Below are 16,408 nucleotides of genomic sequence, written 5' to 3'. Positions count from 1 at the left end.
CATAAATTACACCTGAACTACTATCTTCTTTGCCTAAGCTAAATTATTAATTATTCATATTAACACAGCATCTGAAGACTGCAGCAGTAATCAGCTTCATCTTTTAGGAATTACATACATATTTAATAATAGGTGATCTTCATAAGAAGGATAGTTTTTTTTTTTCTCATGGAATTTTAAATTATTAACATACACTTTATACATATATTCCAATATTAAGTATAATTAACTCAAATGATCTCTTATACTACAGTCATGCTTAAATACATGTTAATTTTCATTCTTGTATGAGATTTCCTTCTTATAAAAGGAAATGTTTACTAACATTGTTTCTTCAGTTTTCGCTAAAAGTCTCCACTGTACATAGCTAACAACAGCTGGCAATAGCAAGTCTTCCAGTTACAATACAGAAAGACCCATTTAGACAGTGGTTAGAAAGTTAATTAGATATATCCTTATTAAAGGGACCCATCTCTCATAAGCCAATAGTACAAGAAATTCCATCTTGTACTATTTGGGAAAACAGTTGGAGCACTTCTATGACATCCTTTCAGTGATATTTTTCCCAAACTTACGGAGGTAATATTTATTTATTTTAATAGTAGCAGAACACACCAAGGATTATGGAGTTTTAGCTGTTAGAAATATATCAAAACAAACCATTTGTAAGCAGTTTGTGAGTGGAGACAAGCAAGAGTCAGTGCAGATTTGTCAGAAGTAAATTGTGTCAAATCAGTAATTTTCTTTTGTGACAAGTGAATAGATTTGTCCATGGTAGAGAAACAGAAGACATCACCTACTGACTTTTAAGTAAGGCTTTTAAGCAGTCTCATATAACATTTTGTAGATTATATGATTTAGATAAAAGGTGGCCAAAATTTTTTGTGCGTACTTAGTTCTGATGTGTTGCCATACAGTTGACAATATAAAGAGCAGAGGGAGACTCATAAGCATCTTTCTTTAATGCAGTAGTTTTCAATATTTCAATGAACAACTTAGAAGATGGAAATAGAAAATGGTTATTGAACTTGTAGCTTGATATATAAGATCAGAGGTCAGAAATACTGTGGCTAACTGAAGAAAAGATCTAAAACAATACGAAATACATCAGTAAAGGCAAAAGTAGTATTCTGCATTTAGGATTTTGAGTTGTTTTCGATTACTGTATTATTTGTTTTTCCTGCACGGTAAACTATGAGGCAACAAATTCTTCATGAAATATAAGATAGAGCTATCATCTGTTATTGTGTGGGTAGCAGGTAGATGATAATTTCTTCAGTAGATTTATTATTCTTTCATCGTAAGCAGATGTCTTCAACGTGCTATTAGAATTCCCAAGGGATGGTGCCAGATGCAGAGTAGAATAACCCATCTAACATGGGCAGCAGCATTTACAATCTGCCACCTGTAATCAGTCCGAGCACTGCATTTCATCTGTAATGACCAATACCACTACTTGTTTGGCGCCAGCCATTCTTTTGACCTCAGGGTAAACATGCATCATCCTAGAGGATATTATCAAAGCTTATGAATACTTTATGCATTTGTGTAAAATAGTATTCTAATAATTATCAGTGTAAAGATGATTAAAGACAATTATTGCTAAATTAATGGCTACAGTTGATAGTTGGAAGGTACGGCAGGAAATAAATTCTCTATGTTAAGTAAGGGTTATTCTTACTGCAATTCATATTTTCCCTTCTTTAAATACTTCAGCATTTCAACTGAATGCTGATCCTTTTAAAAATTAAAAAAGAAAGTCCTTTGAGGCAGTCCATAAACACTTTTCAAAGTAACTATTATCTTATTCTCCTGATTACCCTGAGATTTCTAGTGCTATAAGATGCTATACATCATGAGGCGCAGTACGATCTGTTCAACGAGATAAAAACAATACTGATTACTATAATTACAAGCTGTCTAGAGTTTGTTGTGTTTTTTTTTTCCTTATTTTTTTTATACAGCGTGTCTTTCAGAGGGCTCTAAGAAACTTATTCCCCTGACTTTTTAGCGCTGCTGTTGGCATGCTTTGCTTTTTTGGCTTGGTAATATTTTTCAGAGCTAGAGAAGTTTCTTGACTGGTGTAATTACCATAGGTCTATTTCAGCTGGTGTGGCAGCTGGCAGAGGCAATCTGTTATTTCATGGCTTTATCAATTATATAAAACCCGTATCTGCAGTGTGCCATCTATGTTTTGATCCATCTGTAGTACTGCATAGCTCACATGAGGTAGCAGCTGATTTAAAATGTAAAATTCCCAGTTAAGACATGACATGCAGCAGGGTTGAGAATGATGAGTAGCACCAGTAAGGCGTATTGCCACGTCAAAACAAAGTCATCTCTGGTGCTTGTTGCCATCAGCAACACTTGAAAATGGCACTCCTGCCACGTTCTAGTTGCTTGTGCATTTAGTTACTGAATATATTCAGCCCAAGGTGACCACCACTTACTTAGTATACATGGTAGAAGCAATCCTGCATTTGTACAAGAACATTTCTTCCCTGACTGCCATGGCTTTACATGCACAAAAGCAACTGGGAAAGCTAGCAGAGAAAAAGCCATGGAGGTGACCACTGTGTATGCACTGAGTCCCAGCTAGATTATTAGTTCCATAAAATTTTCTGACTTCATAAATTGACTCACACTAGCACAAGCTGGTTTAACTTTGAAAGCTAAGAACGCTTCGGCTTTCCTTCCTCAAGTGTCTTTTGATCTTCAAGAAGGACAACAAGAAGGGATTCTAGGAGAGTTCCATGGAAAGGAAGGGAGATTCTGAGGAAGGGAAGAGGGGGCAGGAGAAAACAGAACAGAGGCTTTGAGAAAGACACAGAGAGGACAAATTTCTAAGGACAAATATAAATATGGCAAGGATGGAACAACTGGAACTAGACTAGGGATGAGGGAAAGAATAGAGAAGCAGGTGGGCAAAGATAGTATTCATGGGAAAGTTAAAAAAAAAAAGTGAAAATGAGATAAAGGCAATTGAAAATAGATTGGAATGGAATGTGGATCGAAAGGAAGAAGTTAAGACCAATACGCATTTACAGTCATAATATATTATTTGTCTTATTCCTAAGTGTGATTGCATTAGACAACAAAAATACATGAGGGAATGGGGGAATTACTGCTTTCACCTGTACAAGGGGAAAACTAAAAGAAAACCTTTGAGTAACTTCTGTATGATAAAGACAGAAAGACTTTCTTGGTAGGTGAGATGAAATGCATTCATTTTCCCAGGCTCATGCACTCTTGTGAACACTGCATGTATGATTACAGCCTTCCGGAACACTGCAGACTAGTGCAGACTAGTGCAGACTGCTGAAAAGCAATTATCTCTGCAGAGCTCCCAAGATCCTGCTGAGCGATGTCCATTATCAAGCATTTTTCCATACTGAGAGAAGTGCTATAAATCCTAATGAGCCCCTGCAAACCTTAGAGACCCCCCCAGTCATCTCTTCCCATGTTGTCGGTATAAGTACAGAACATTTTGTTTCAAGACTGAGAAGAAATCATTTTATGGGTAGAGATTCTCTTCAGTGAGACAGGTGGTTCTAAGAAACTATTGGTATTTTCCTCTGTCAAGTTAAATTGTACTGAAATTGTTTATTACTCATCAGCTTGACACTTCTTCAGTTAGACCTGAGGGATTTGTTCAACTAATGGCAAACTAAAACCTAGCTGTTTATATAAATGATGATGATGTTTACATAAATGATGAAAATAGTGCATTATCTCATTTCCCATTAAGGTTTTTAATGGAAGATCAGATATCAAGAGAAACCCTGCCACTACTGACAAAGCAAAGAGGGTACCTAAGCCATCTAATGTGATTGAGCTAAGTAAAAACTGACCTCATGCAGCTCAGTGGGATATTCAGAAACACATTGTGAGTCAATAGCAAATAAAAAAGGAAAAGAAAAAAAAAGCCTTCTTGAAAAAAGGAAAGTAGAAGCCTGCAGGCAATTGGTCTGCACACTAAAGGAACAAAAAAAAACATGCAAAAACCCACAAAAAAATAATGAGCCTGTAGTGATTTTTTCTGTTTCTTCATACTAGAAATATCTGCACATATATCCAAGCAGCTGCCAAAAGCAGAAGAGACAACGTCAGTCTTAGCCAAGAACCAAAGATATTTTGGACAACAAAATACTTGGAAAACAATACACTGACATAAAAGTAGCAAAGATCGCAAAGTAAAGCAAAACAAATTGATTCAATAAGTACTTTTAAAATCCAATTCATGTAAAATTTGGTGCATGTTTTAGCTGTTCATTGGAGGACAAACTTCCTCAGTGGGTGTGACCAATAAAACTATTATGGCTTTGGTTGTTTCCAGTTTGAACAATAAATAAAAGGCTGGAAAAGACTCCAAACTGACCAATGACCCCAGCAAGAAGGAATTTTCGAATAGTGCACTTTGTTTCTTAAAGAAAACAGTTCATCAGTACAGTAACAAAATATGTAAAGAAATTATAGAAAACTAACCTAACAAAGAATGGTGTGGAGGCACCAAACTCAAACGGTAACATAGAAATCAGATTCTTGATATTTATTTCAATAAAAAACATGACCTTAAAATACATACTTAGTGTAAGGTTTTAAAGTAGACAGCATTCAGTTTAAGAAATACATAAAGCTTAGGTTTGAAATGCTCCGTAAGAATAGGATTTGGATCATTTTTGCTTTGAAACAAGGATATGCAACCAACAGCAACAAACTGGGCCCAGTACAGCACACCAACCACATCTGAAAGTGTAATTAATTAGCCTGGTGGCCTACTATTGAAATTATATCTTGTGAGCCTGCTGTAGCCTCCTCTTCGTCACACGAATAGGAATGTGAACATCACTCATCACTGCAAAGGACACAGGCATTCTGCTGACTTGATGGCGGAGAGTCTGGCTTTGTTTGAAATGGAGGAGGAGCAAAAGCTACCTCTGTAAGTACAGAGAACAGGCACCTCAAGCGAGATGGTGGTATGTGGGCAGCAGGCAGTGAGGAGGAACAGCATGGTCACACAGTGCAGGACAACCTAAGTCCTCGAATTTCACCTCAAGGAAAAAAACGTACGTCATCACTGACTTAAAATACCATTTTATGGTTTCTATGCAACTTTATAGCTGTGAGGCTTTTCCTAATACTTTGTCTAATTTGTCTAAATATCTGCCAAAGAAGCAGCACTAACATAAGTTAAATTACCTTAAGAATTTCTCTTCCACCTTAATTTCACAGAGACTTGTATGTAGTAATAGCTACATTTTCAAGGGACTTAAAGAAGTACAGTCAATCAGATTACTTGGTTGCATGAGCTTTCCTAAAGCTCTCATTTTAAACATAAAAGGTTCTTCACATTATGGAATGTATTCTGTGCGTAGCAACACAACCTTCCAAGAATTTAAGAATTTGTGGCTTTTTATATAAAACAAACAATCCAAAAAAGAAAAAAAAAAAAGAGGGAAATCAGGTTGCTTATACATTATCCTGAATAAGACTTGTATAAAGGTATAAATAATTAGCTAAACATTAGTGCAAATAAGTGTATCCTTTTTTTTTAATCTTTGCAGTATTAAATATATTAAAATCCTTTCAAATTATCCTGTAGCAGTCACATACATTGTTTCATTAATATTATCTCACATCTAGAAGCCTTTTAATTAAAATGAGACCACTAGCTGTTAAGCCACTTTTATTATTTCTGAACTCAGCATTGTGTATGAATAAATCAAACTTACTACGAGTTCATACTTAATGGTACATAGAAACCGTGGTGCATAGAAAATAGTAGGCTAGGATTTTTCTGCTAACAGCAGAAGGTAAACTAAGAGTTAAAAAAGCTAAAGTAATTAAAGGGATGCAGGATTCAGGGATACGAGGCGGAGGTAGGAAATTTCAAGATATTTCATATCTAGTAGTGTTGAGGTATTCACATAAGAAATGTACCGGGTGAAGCTTGGACAGGTTTCCACTTGTAACCAATCTCAAGCAAAGGTTCTTCTGAGATGAGTTCTCCCAGCATAATTGAATTGGCAACCTAGGCACATTGGCTGGAGGAAAATTTTGACTATGAGCCCAGATAGTAGACCAAATCCATCCGAACTGATCTGAGATATGTACATAGACTTTAAAATTCTACTTAAAGAGAAGGTAAAATACTGAGTTTGTAAGGATTCACAAAGAAAGTGTACTTTTCCTGTATATGAGAAAATGTTATCTTATATGTTATTGCTATTGTAGGACATCACAAAAAGAGAATCAGGAAATTACATTATCTCCTATACTGCTGACTGCTGAACCTAGGTCTGTCATTGTGAAATGCATCTGCTTCATGTAGCAGAACCAACACAAGTGAAATGTAATTTTCCAGCAGCATGAAATTGTTAGTATAAATCTTACTGCTTAAGATCTTACAACCATGTCGTACCTGCGCAGGTAACACTTCCACCGAAGTCAATTTCATGAACCATGACTTCAATCACAGTTCATGCCCGTGGACTGTGTAGGGAATGTCAGATATTGGCCCATAGAAAATGTGTTGTTTTTGTCATTCACCAGCAATAGCTCATCAAAGAGAGAGAAGACGCATCATTTGTAGAGTAATAGCAGACATGAAGAACGTCCTTATTTCTCTTTGCTTTGTGTAGGAGACCATGATGGATCACGCGCTGCGCACAATCTCATATATTGCTGATATTGGTAACATCGTGGTTTTAATGGCACGGCGCCGCATGCCGAGATCAGCTTCTCAAGACTGTATTGAAACAACACCTGGTGCCCAGGAAGGAAAGAAGCAGTACAAAATGATATGCCATGTCTTTGAATCAGAGGATGTAAGTAAATGGAGTTAATTGTTTTTTAAACAACATATGTCACTTAGAGAATAGAATCGCTGAAGTTACATCTAATTTCTTGAATGAATTTTTGTCTTTTTTTATTTTTCTGACTAAAGCTGCAGATAATCTGTGGAAACACTGTCCATATTCATGTGTTTTCTGACTCTGTAAAGTCACATCTCTTCAGTCCAAAAACACGTACTTTGTCTTAACAAACGATCTTTGAATCATGTCTTTTCTTTCAGCAATACTGTTCCAAATGCCTTAGTACTTAGTTATATGGAGTTGTCTGAAGTTCCACGGCCATCCATTGCTGAAATCAATTTATGAATTTGATCATCCTGGACTGGATTCCCCTAGTCCAGCAGATTGGCACATAATGATACATGTAAGACTCCAAGATGGGTGGCAAGGGAGTAGAACCATTCTGGTCCTCTTTCAAACTGAAGCCAAATTGATGAGAACATCTACGAACAGTCATGGTACAAGGTCGCCCTCTACCCAGTCACAACTCCCTTACGGCGTACTTACCTGTGGTCAGTTGATGTACTCCTTCTCAAAGATGCAATTGGATCCCTTAAAGTTTAAGAACACATCAGCTGTTTATTTTATCTGTTCTCTTTATTTTTTCATCCCAAACAAAATTATGAATTAGAATGTTTTGCATAAATGCAATAAAGCTAAGAGAGCTTAGTTCTCTGTATTTATTAAAAAAAAAAAAATGTTCATGACCAGAAGGGTTTAGCAATTCTTCAGTAAAAGGGTAGAATATGCAGGAACTCCTCTCACTATTCTTTCAGAACACCTGTACAACAGAAAGCACAATTTAAGCCATTTTGTGCCATAACATACTCTGAGATTCAGTTGTATAGTAGCCATAAAATACTTTTTGGTAAAATTCCATTAAAAAAAAAAAGTGAGTGACCACATTTCTGATGCAAGTGAAAATTAGATGAATGTACGTACAACCAATCTTAAAATATGACTGCAGAAGTAGTGGTTACAGAAGAATTCTGTACATGCCTGTTTCAGCCTTGTGAAAATTGCTGTCATGCTATATTCTTATCTCTTGTGGCAGAGGAAGATAACCTTGCTTTGCTGCTATTGTCTGTTCAGGTTTGGTTTTGTAGCTAAATAGAAGATATTTGTGTCTAAAGCAGCAGACCTGAGGACTTCAACATCTATGGAAAATAATACCCAGCTAGTAAAACAGAAGAGAGAAAGTTTGTTGTGTTTCTAACTTGACAGTTGAAATACAGGTATGAGTAATAGGCAGAACTGTTTCTGACCACTGTTGTATAGGAACAGGTTTAAATACAATTTCTGTCATACCAGTAAAAAAAAAAAAAAAAAAAAAAAAAAAAGGATCCGGTTCTTTAGTTCAAGTGTAACTCCCAGGTTGCATAGTTTGTGAGTGAAAGCAATCTTTATTTTAAAGCATTTAAGCCTATGAAGGAGAAAAGGCGTTGTCTGAAGGTTAGAGCACTAAATTGAGATTGTTTTCAGCCCTATTTCTCAGCTCTGCCACTGATTTGCTAGGGTGACTTTTTCAAGCAACTTAATTATATTATCTCTAAACTGTACATAATGCTGAAGGTTTTAAAAAACCATATATAAGAACTTGGAGATACAGATGAAATTAAGATCTGAGAACTGGCTATTACAAGCAGTAACAGAATAGGACATCTAGGCAAGTTGGTTTTGAGAATGTAAAATGGAGAGAAAAGCAAAGGACAGGACAAACTACAGAGAAAGCACTACAGTAGCATTGGAGTTAGGAAACAGAAATCAGTAAGTACTGGTGATAAACTAAAAATGCAATGAGACAAGTGTTCTTGATGGCTTTGGTACTACTACAAACAGCTTGGTATTGATTAATTATTCTAGTTTGACAAGAGTTGAGATGTTGTTTTAAAATATGAAGAAATGGTATGTGATTGGCTAGGCTACTCATATCCCTGATTTTCTAAATATTTTTCCAGTCATGCGAATTGGTGCTTTTACGTATTTAAGCACAACCAAAGTAAGAAAGCCACCTTTCAGTATCACAGAAAACACTGTATCTGATCAATAGATTGTGAAAAGACTTTTTACAATGCATTTACAATGCTGTCCAGAAAAAAAACTGTGCATTCATAATGTGCTTAGGATGGACCTACTGTCTAAGAAATTGTGTTGCATTCCCAGAATAGTTTTATAGTTTTGATTACTAGTATTTTTAGGGAGTTATGTTGTAAGATGCAATTAACTCCTTTTCAGGTCTTTAGGAGTTACTCGTATTCCCTGATGACAAAACACAGTTCCTGAAAATCAGATATACACAAAACCCAGCTTGGCATTCTCCTGTGAGCTACAGTAGGCTCAGAGTAGGAAAAAAAAAAAAATCAGGTGAAAAAATAGGTATCTATAAATTCTTTACTTACCTTTCTCTGGTTTTCTGTGTTCCAGTGCCATCTAGTGGAACAAGAAAGTAAATTTTATGACAGTTCAATAGTTTCTTATTTTAGTTGACTACTGCAGCATGGTGAATGTGCAAAGTAATTAGTTGCCATCAATTTCTGTCGATTTCTTTCTAATGCATATGTATTTCTGACACATCTAATTACTGGTAACTACAATGTTAGATTGATTATACATACCGTATAGCCCACTGTAACGTTAAGTCATCTCACATTACATACTGTCGTGAAGTGCATGCCCAGATAAACACTCCAAAAATCAATAAAGACACAGGGGATTTGAAGAGTTGTACTCAATGTGAGAAAGATATAGTTACGTCTCTGGCTGTGGTCTTGAAATCACCCCTAACATTGCCCATCAAAAGGCGGTAATGGGAGTAGCTATTGTAGATGTCCAGTCTCTAAAGAAGGGCTATTACTGGTTTGCTGGCAACGTGAGACAGGTATCATGGCAGTAACGGGAGAGGAGATGCTTTTATTAAAACATCGTTTGCAGTCATATAAAACCAAGGTGGAGAAGCATCAGGGGACACTGCAACCAAAATCATTCACGCGTACATGTCTGTGAAAGCATGTGCACACTTAGCAGCAGCTCTTATCACTTGCAAATACACGGTGGTCAGAAGCACAGCCTGTGACAGTCTCTTCTGTAGGCTCTTCCGTGTTGGTACAAAGCCAGTACTCTCCAGTGTTCGTTGGAACAAGTACATAAATAGCATATGGCTGCTTGCTACTGCAATGTACTGATGAAAGGAAATCAGCACTTTTTTTTAAATGGAGTTCGCATTTGATTTTGGATAAAAGGGATATTTTCTGTACAACTGACCATAAAGTGACTTTATGTACATACTAACATAGCAAATATAGAGAGTATTTTATTTTGACTTTGTCTTCAAATCCAGTCTCTCTGTTTCTTATGGTTTCAGGTGTAAACTGTATCAGACCTTTCTCTCAGGTGTGTTTTGTTCTACATTATAGGCACAGCTGATAGCTCAGTCAATAGGTCAGGCTTTCAGCGTGGCTTACCAAGAATTTTTAAGAGCAAATGGAATTAACCCAGAGGATCTCAGTCAAAAAGAATACAGTGACATCATCAATACCCAAGAGATGTACAATGATGACCTCATACACTTCTCCAATTCAGAAAACTGCAAAGAGGTAAACTAGTTTGGAAATTTTCATTTTCAAATTGATCCATCTCTTTCAGAGGAAAGTAGTTCTCATAGAAATATCTTTTGAAATTTTAAGGATGGTTTGACATCTCAAGATGCATTGTTTCATCAGTACTCTGCTACTAAAATCAGCTTTGTGAGCTTTTAGATTTTTTTTCCCAGGTTCCTTCTGCTTCCTTTCATCCAACCAGTAATAAAGTTCATTTACATCTGAGATAAATATGCTCTGCTTACGCTAGTTGCAGTACACAGTGTAAGGCATTTTTATTTTTTAAAAAATGTGTTGATACAGAAAGAGAGATGGCAATCCATTTTCATGCCCTCTGTAAGTGATTTCTTGCTTAAAAGATACAAGAACCATGTGTCCAGGATGCTGAGGCACTGAGCAGGCTAATTTCTCTTCCCCTAGTAGAACACCAGCAAAAATGCCCTTTGAAATGGAGTTTCACACTTACAATGTGTGAAAAGGCAAGAATTTATTTTAAGTACCCCTAAATTACCTAAGTGTAAGTCTTAACACGTATGAAATAGCCATATATTTCACATTTCATACATAAGGCACTGTAATACTGAGCATTCTAAACCAGAACATGGTAGCTGCAGCTGTGCCCAGATTCTGCTGTTGTCTTACACTGCTACGGGGATTTGGCCCGTGTTCCAAAGTCAGAGTGTTTCCATGCTGGGTCCTAAAGCAATTTTACTTTAAGATGAATTGCATTTTGCTTACTCCTTCAGTCAAAACTTTCCTAATTATACTCATTTTTTCTAACATTACAGATTCTCATACAGAATATGTTTCTTGGGAAGAGAGCATTTTTAATCCATACTTGCAGATAGAAAAGTTAGGATTTGATGTGTACTTTAATATGACTGCAATCACTAGCTATCAGTAAAGTGCATTCACGTAAACATATAAACATGACAAAATATTCCTCTTGTAGCAAACAAAGTAAAATTCAATTGGACAAATATTGGTTTAACTAAAAATCAGGACAAAAAATATTTAACATTTCAAAGTGATTCAATTATGTTATTGTTGTTGTTGTTTTTGTTTTTTAATTTTAAGTGTTAATCAGGAACAAATGAGATGCTGATGCTCAAATTTAGATGAATCAAAGCAAAAAGTTTTTTTTTTTTTTTCCCCTTCTCTTTTAATTGCAGCTCCAGCTAGAAAAACAGAAGGGAGAAATTCTTGGAGTAGTGATTGTGGAATCTGGATGGGGATCTATTCTACCCACTGTTATCCTGGCTAACATGATGAACGGAGGCCCTGCTGCCCGTTCAGGAAAACTAAGCATTGGAGACCAAATTATGTCTATTAATGGGACCAGTTTAGTTGGTCTACCTCTAGCAACATGCCAAGGGATTATAAAGGTACCCCAAACTTACAACTATATGTTGTGGACTGTAAGCCATTAGAGATGTGATATTCTAGCAAGCAACCCTGTAGATGTCCAGCAGATATGATTTTTCATATTGCTATGAAAAATAAGTAAACCGTGACTAATAAGAAGTAGACTTAGAAAGAGAGATTTGGGGGTACTAATGTACAGAAAATTAAGACTGGAAAACTTGGCTACAGCCCTGTTACTGGACCAGCAAACAAGGCCAGGTCTGAAATACCTTCCCAGCATAAGTTACTTAACTATCTTCAAAGTTTCAGGCTTCCCCAAAGACTCCAAATTAAAATCTGAGGATTAAAATCAATCATAGAATGGCTTGGGTTGGCAGGAACCTTCACAATCATCTAGTTCCATCCACCCTGCCATGGGCAGGGATGTCACCCACTAGATCAGATTGCCCAAGGCCTCATCCAACTTGGTCTTGAAAAAAATGTTTACTATGCTTCTCTTGGGCTCCATGGAGATGAATTGATGGGAGGCTGAATGGGGAGCTGGTAGACTGCAGGACAGTTCAAGTGAGTGTGTGAAGATTTCCCAGACCCGACTGAATCTCAGAATGCATTATCTTTAATTGCTGAGGCTAAATCAAGTATCTATTCAGACGCGTCAAGATCAGCAGCAGGACATTAATTAGCCAGAGGCTGGTAAAGGGCAGGCATTAGTCAATTTTAGTCATTCTTTAATTGAAAGATTTTATAGTAATGAAAGCTAAGGTTTTGATATGTTTTGTTGGGCCAAATAGCTTAGTAAATACAGTACGGTTAATGAAATAGAGACATGTATCTCAAAGTTAACAACAGATTTCTATTAATTCTAGCTCTTGTTTCCCAGATACATTCTGGGAACACTCTCGTTACACTCTTATAATTAGGAAAACACTAATAAAAGAAAAAATTATGATCTTTTCCAGAAATACTAACTTTTGGGATATTTTACAGGGTCTCAAGAATCAGACGCAAGTCAAACTGAACATTGTCAGTTGTCCTCCTGTCACTACTGTCCTCATAAAACGGCCAGACTTAAAATACCAGCTGGGCTTCAGCGTACAGAATGGAATTGTAAGTTTCTGTGTTCACTGATTTTATTTTTCTGAGTAAGAAACACTGAAATACTAAAAAAAAAAAAAAATCGTTGCATGTATTTGTCTGTGCATTTTGAGAACTTATTCTTCCTGGTTAAAGTATAAGCTTGCAAACACTTGCTGGGCCTACTGTAGTAGACCTTTATGTTACATCCATACATCAAGAAGATGTATACAGCATAAATATACAGGCATAAACCTGTTTGCTGACAAATTCTTCATTTGTTAGCTTCTGGAGGTTGGATATGTCAGTGTCTGCCAACTGTCTCTAGCAGCTACTGCCTTTACAGCCATTCATCTCTACCTGGAGCTTCTATACAGACCCTTAATATTGTTATTTTATTCTGTGCTTTCATTTAATTATCTGGGAGTTCAGCTCACATTGATATACATCCACATTCTAAGACCTTAGTGTTTGTACTCTGATCCTTTAATTAATCAAAACCTTAGAATCAAGTGTTTGAGTAATGTATTGGAAATGGATAACGTCAGAAAAACAAGTGCTGCTGTTCTTGAGGAATTCTCCTACATAACAGTTACAAAACTTGTAGTCCAGATAGCTTGGTGCAATACCTGGATCAGTTTGTACATGTGTAACTCTCTCATTAGCATGCCAGATTTGCAAGGAAAGCAGTCATGCAGAAATAGAGTTTTGCAATTATAACTTAGCTCTGATCCTATTACTTTTTTTCTCCCTTGCTAAGACTTTAATTGTTCTTCTGGTATGCAGAATTTATTTGGATCACATGATGGTAGGAAGCATCCTAAAAAGCAAGCAAGGAAATGAAATTGTGACAAGCTAAAAAAGAGGATTGTGGCCTAGGTATCTCTTCTCTGCATGTGGCTGTTTCCCTGTAACAGCAGCAAATAACAGGATGAATGTGACAGGTAACACTCACCTAGTGCGGCTCAGAAGCCTTCTCTCGTAGTTCTTCCTTCACAAGCCATTCTCTGGTACCTTTCCAAATCAGACTTCCAGGACACCACTAGCTCAGTAGCCACCTGGCCTTACTGAGAGCCGATATTAGCATTAAGGACTGCCTGTAGTGCAGGACCATCATCATCTCCTCTTCCTCCAGTCTACAAAAGAAAATAATCAGGCTACCTGCACAGAAAACCACATTACAAAGGACTGTGGACTCTGGTCCCCTGTTCTGGCAAACCCATCCATTGAATTTGCCAGCTTTCTGTTTGCCACCCATGTAGGAGCAGCATGGATCTCTAAAGGCTATCTTTTATGTCTTGCTGCACTTTGGGAAACAAGTGGCTCCTTCCTGGATTCTCTTGAATTCTATCTTGATTCTATCTTACTAGATAGCTATGGTAGCTATCTCTAAGTAATTATTGTACCTGTTTTAATTGTTCCTACCTAAGATCATATATCATGGTGTGGCCACAGCAGGGATTGGTATGAAGAACACTGCTACATGCCTTTGTCCAGCTGGAAGCACTCTGAAGTGATACCTCCCCCAGGCTGATATCCTTCAGAAGCACAGGCTTAAAGCATTTGTCATGTTTGGGATTAATGCTTTGACACTTGAGTAGACAGAGGTCTGTAAAAACAAAACAAAACAAAACAAAACAAACAAACAAAAAAACTAAAATCAAAAGTGTGTGGTACTTCTGTCCTTTGCCTTTCCTTAATTCCATTTTCACCTATGTGTATGTTTAGTGGGTTATTGCTGGTAGCGCACTCAGTGTTAGCAAATCCCAAGTGTTGGGATAAAAAGGATGATTAGGATGGGATCTGGCTTTACAGGACACCACAAACAATGCTGAGAACCACATATAACAGTGTGAGAGGCAGATTTATTTCCTAATTGCTACCCTTTAGGAACCTAGTATATACAGCTGGTGCTATGATGCAAAGAGAAAACATATTTAAGGAACAACGAGCAATAATATTATGGTCAGTTTATCTGCTATTTTGGGAGCACAGCATTACCAGGGGTTGGGATCAGGGCTGCGAGAAACAATCAGGCCAAAGTGGATTGAAAGAAGCGTATTGCACATCCTCAGGTGGGCAGAGGTAATAGTACCAGTCTGCGAGACAATCAAGTCATCTTGCCCCAGCTAATCATCTGCCATGTACCTGGAGCCTCTGTTTAGTTATTTCTGCTGCCCGTGGCCGTTTCCTTTCCTGGTGTGTTCTCTCCAAGTACTGGGCATTTGTCACATTCACCACTGCAGATGGTCACAGTTCATCGTGGTTACATTAGCAACATTTAGGTGACATCCAATGTAAAGTTCTACCAAATTCAGCATAAAAATCCTTCACAGAAAACAAAGAAAGCCTTGTAATACATTCCATTTATGAAGAGTCTGTTTGAATATAAAAGCCAATGAACAAGAAGGAGAGATTAAACACCTTGTGTTAGGCTACTATGTAGACAAGTTTTTGGTCCTTTAATTCGTTCCTCAGATACAATTTCCTGTACTTCACTTAACATTTTAAAATACGACTGCAAAGTATATCTCTTCAGTAGTTTGACACCAAACTTTTAAAAAGCAGTTTTCTAACTGGTGGCAATTGTTATAAATGTTGATGGGAAATAATATCCTTATTCTTTTTTGGCTCAGCATTAGCACAGTGAAGAAATAAATAGCTTGCCAGATAGGGTATAATTAAATGCCTCCTTTTGTTATGGTATTACCTCATTATGCATGCATCTGGTACTTATTTCTGTTCCTCTTCTGATAACAGTTCTGTGGTGGTTCCTTTTCACCCTGCCTATCTCATCTGTGCAGGGTGTACGGCTATTGTATTTGTGAATAGCCCATTTGAGCTGGGTTTTGTCTTCATAGGTTATCAGGAAGATGCAGAGACAGCAGAGCAGATGACTGCTTTGGTTTGTGTGTTCTGTATAGTCTAATTAATGCAAAGCCTGAAGTTGTGTTTCGGGGAGCGCTCGCGGAGCCAACTTTGGGAAGTTTTAGTTAGGGGACAACACAACTGCATAAACCACTGTTACGTTTGCAAAATTTCTCTTGCAGTAATAACACGGGTTTTCTATGTGGCTCTTGAAAGTTGCTTCTTAGCTTCATTGCACATTCATAAAAGGGAATTGAAATTTCAAGTCTAAAGCATTAACAAAAAAGTAAAGTATTGTGTATGTATATGAAACAAGCAGTAGAAGTGTTGTATGATGGGGAGGTGAATGCAAGGCAACCTATCAGTCATCTTATGAGAATTATTAAACCAAATTTCCTTTAAAATTGGTTACTTAAATGCAAATTATCCTTTCATATCACATCATTTTCTTGTTTTCTGGATTATGAAAGACGTGTACCGTCAGTTGTGTTTTTACTGCCGGTAATCTACCACGTCTCAGTCAAGATCTGACTGCTCAAAACACTTCCTTCCATCCCTAACCCAACAAAATTCTATCTAAAAATACAGTAAAACTAGGTAGAATTTAACAGAACAGATAGTTAGCTTATTCTGTCTTCCTTGCCTTTGTTT

The 16,408-nt window shown here is 37.0% G+C and overlaps 1 protein-coding gene across 4 annotated transcripts in view; it reads left to right on the top strand.

The window, feature by feature from the left end:
* The window catches only part of APBA2 (amyloid beta precursor protein binding family A member 2), a 97,131-nt gene that overhangs the window by 74,904 nt on the left and 5,819 nt on the right, over nucleotides 1-16,408 (top strand). For all 4 annotated transcript variants that reach the window (XM_032195234.1, XM_032195237.1, XM_032195236.1 and 1 more), the window contains 4 exons: nucleotides 6,642-6,827; nucleotides 10,268-10,447; nucleotides 11,623-11,835; nucleotides 12,803-12,922. In XM_032195234.1, the coding sequence (XP_032051125.1) occupies nucleotides 6,642-6,827; nucleotides 10,268-10,447; nucleotides 11,623-11,835; nucleotides 12,803-12,922 (699 nt within the window). The remainder of the gene's footprint in view (nucleotides 1-6,641; nucleotides 6,828-10,267; nucleotides 10,448-11,622; nucleotides 11,836-12,802; nucleotides 12,923-16,408) is intronic.

This window comes from Aythya fuligula, chromosome 11 (genome assembly GCF_009819795.1).
Source record: "Aythya fuligula isolate bAytFul2 chromosome 11, bAytFul2.pri, whole genome shotgun sequence".
In the NCBI taxonomy this organism is placed as follows: domain Eukaryota; kingdom Metazoa; phylum Chordata; class Aves; order Anseriformes; family Anatidae; genus Aythya; species Aythya fuligula.
The sequence above is the reverse complement of the archived record's forward strand: the minus strand, read 5'-3'. Positions and strand labels throughout refer to the sequence as shown.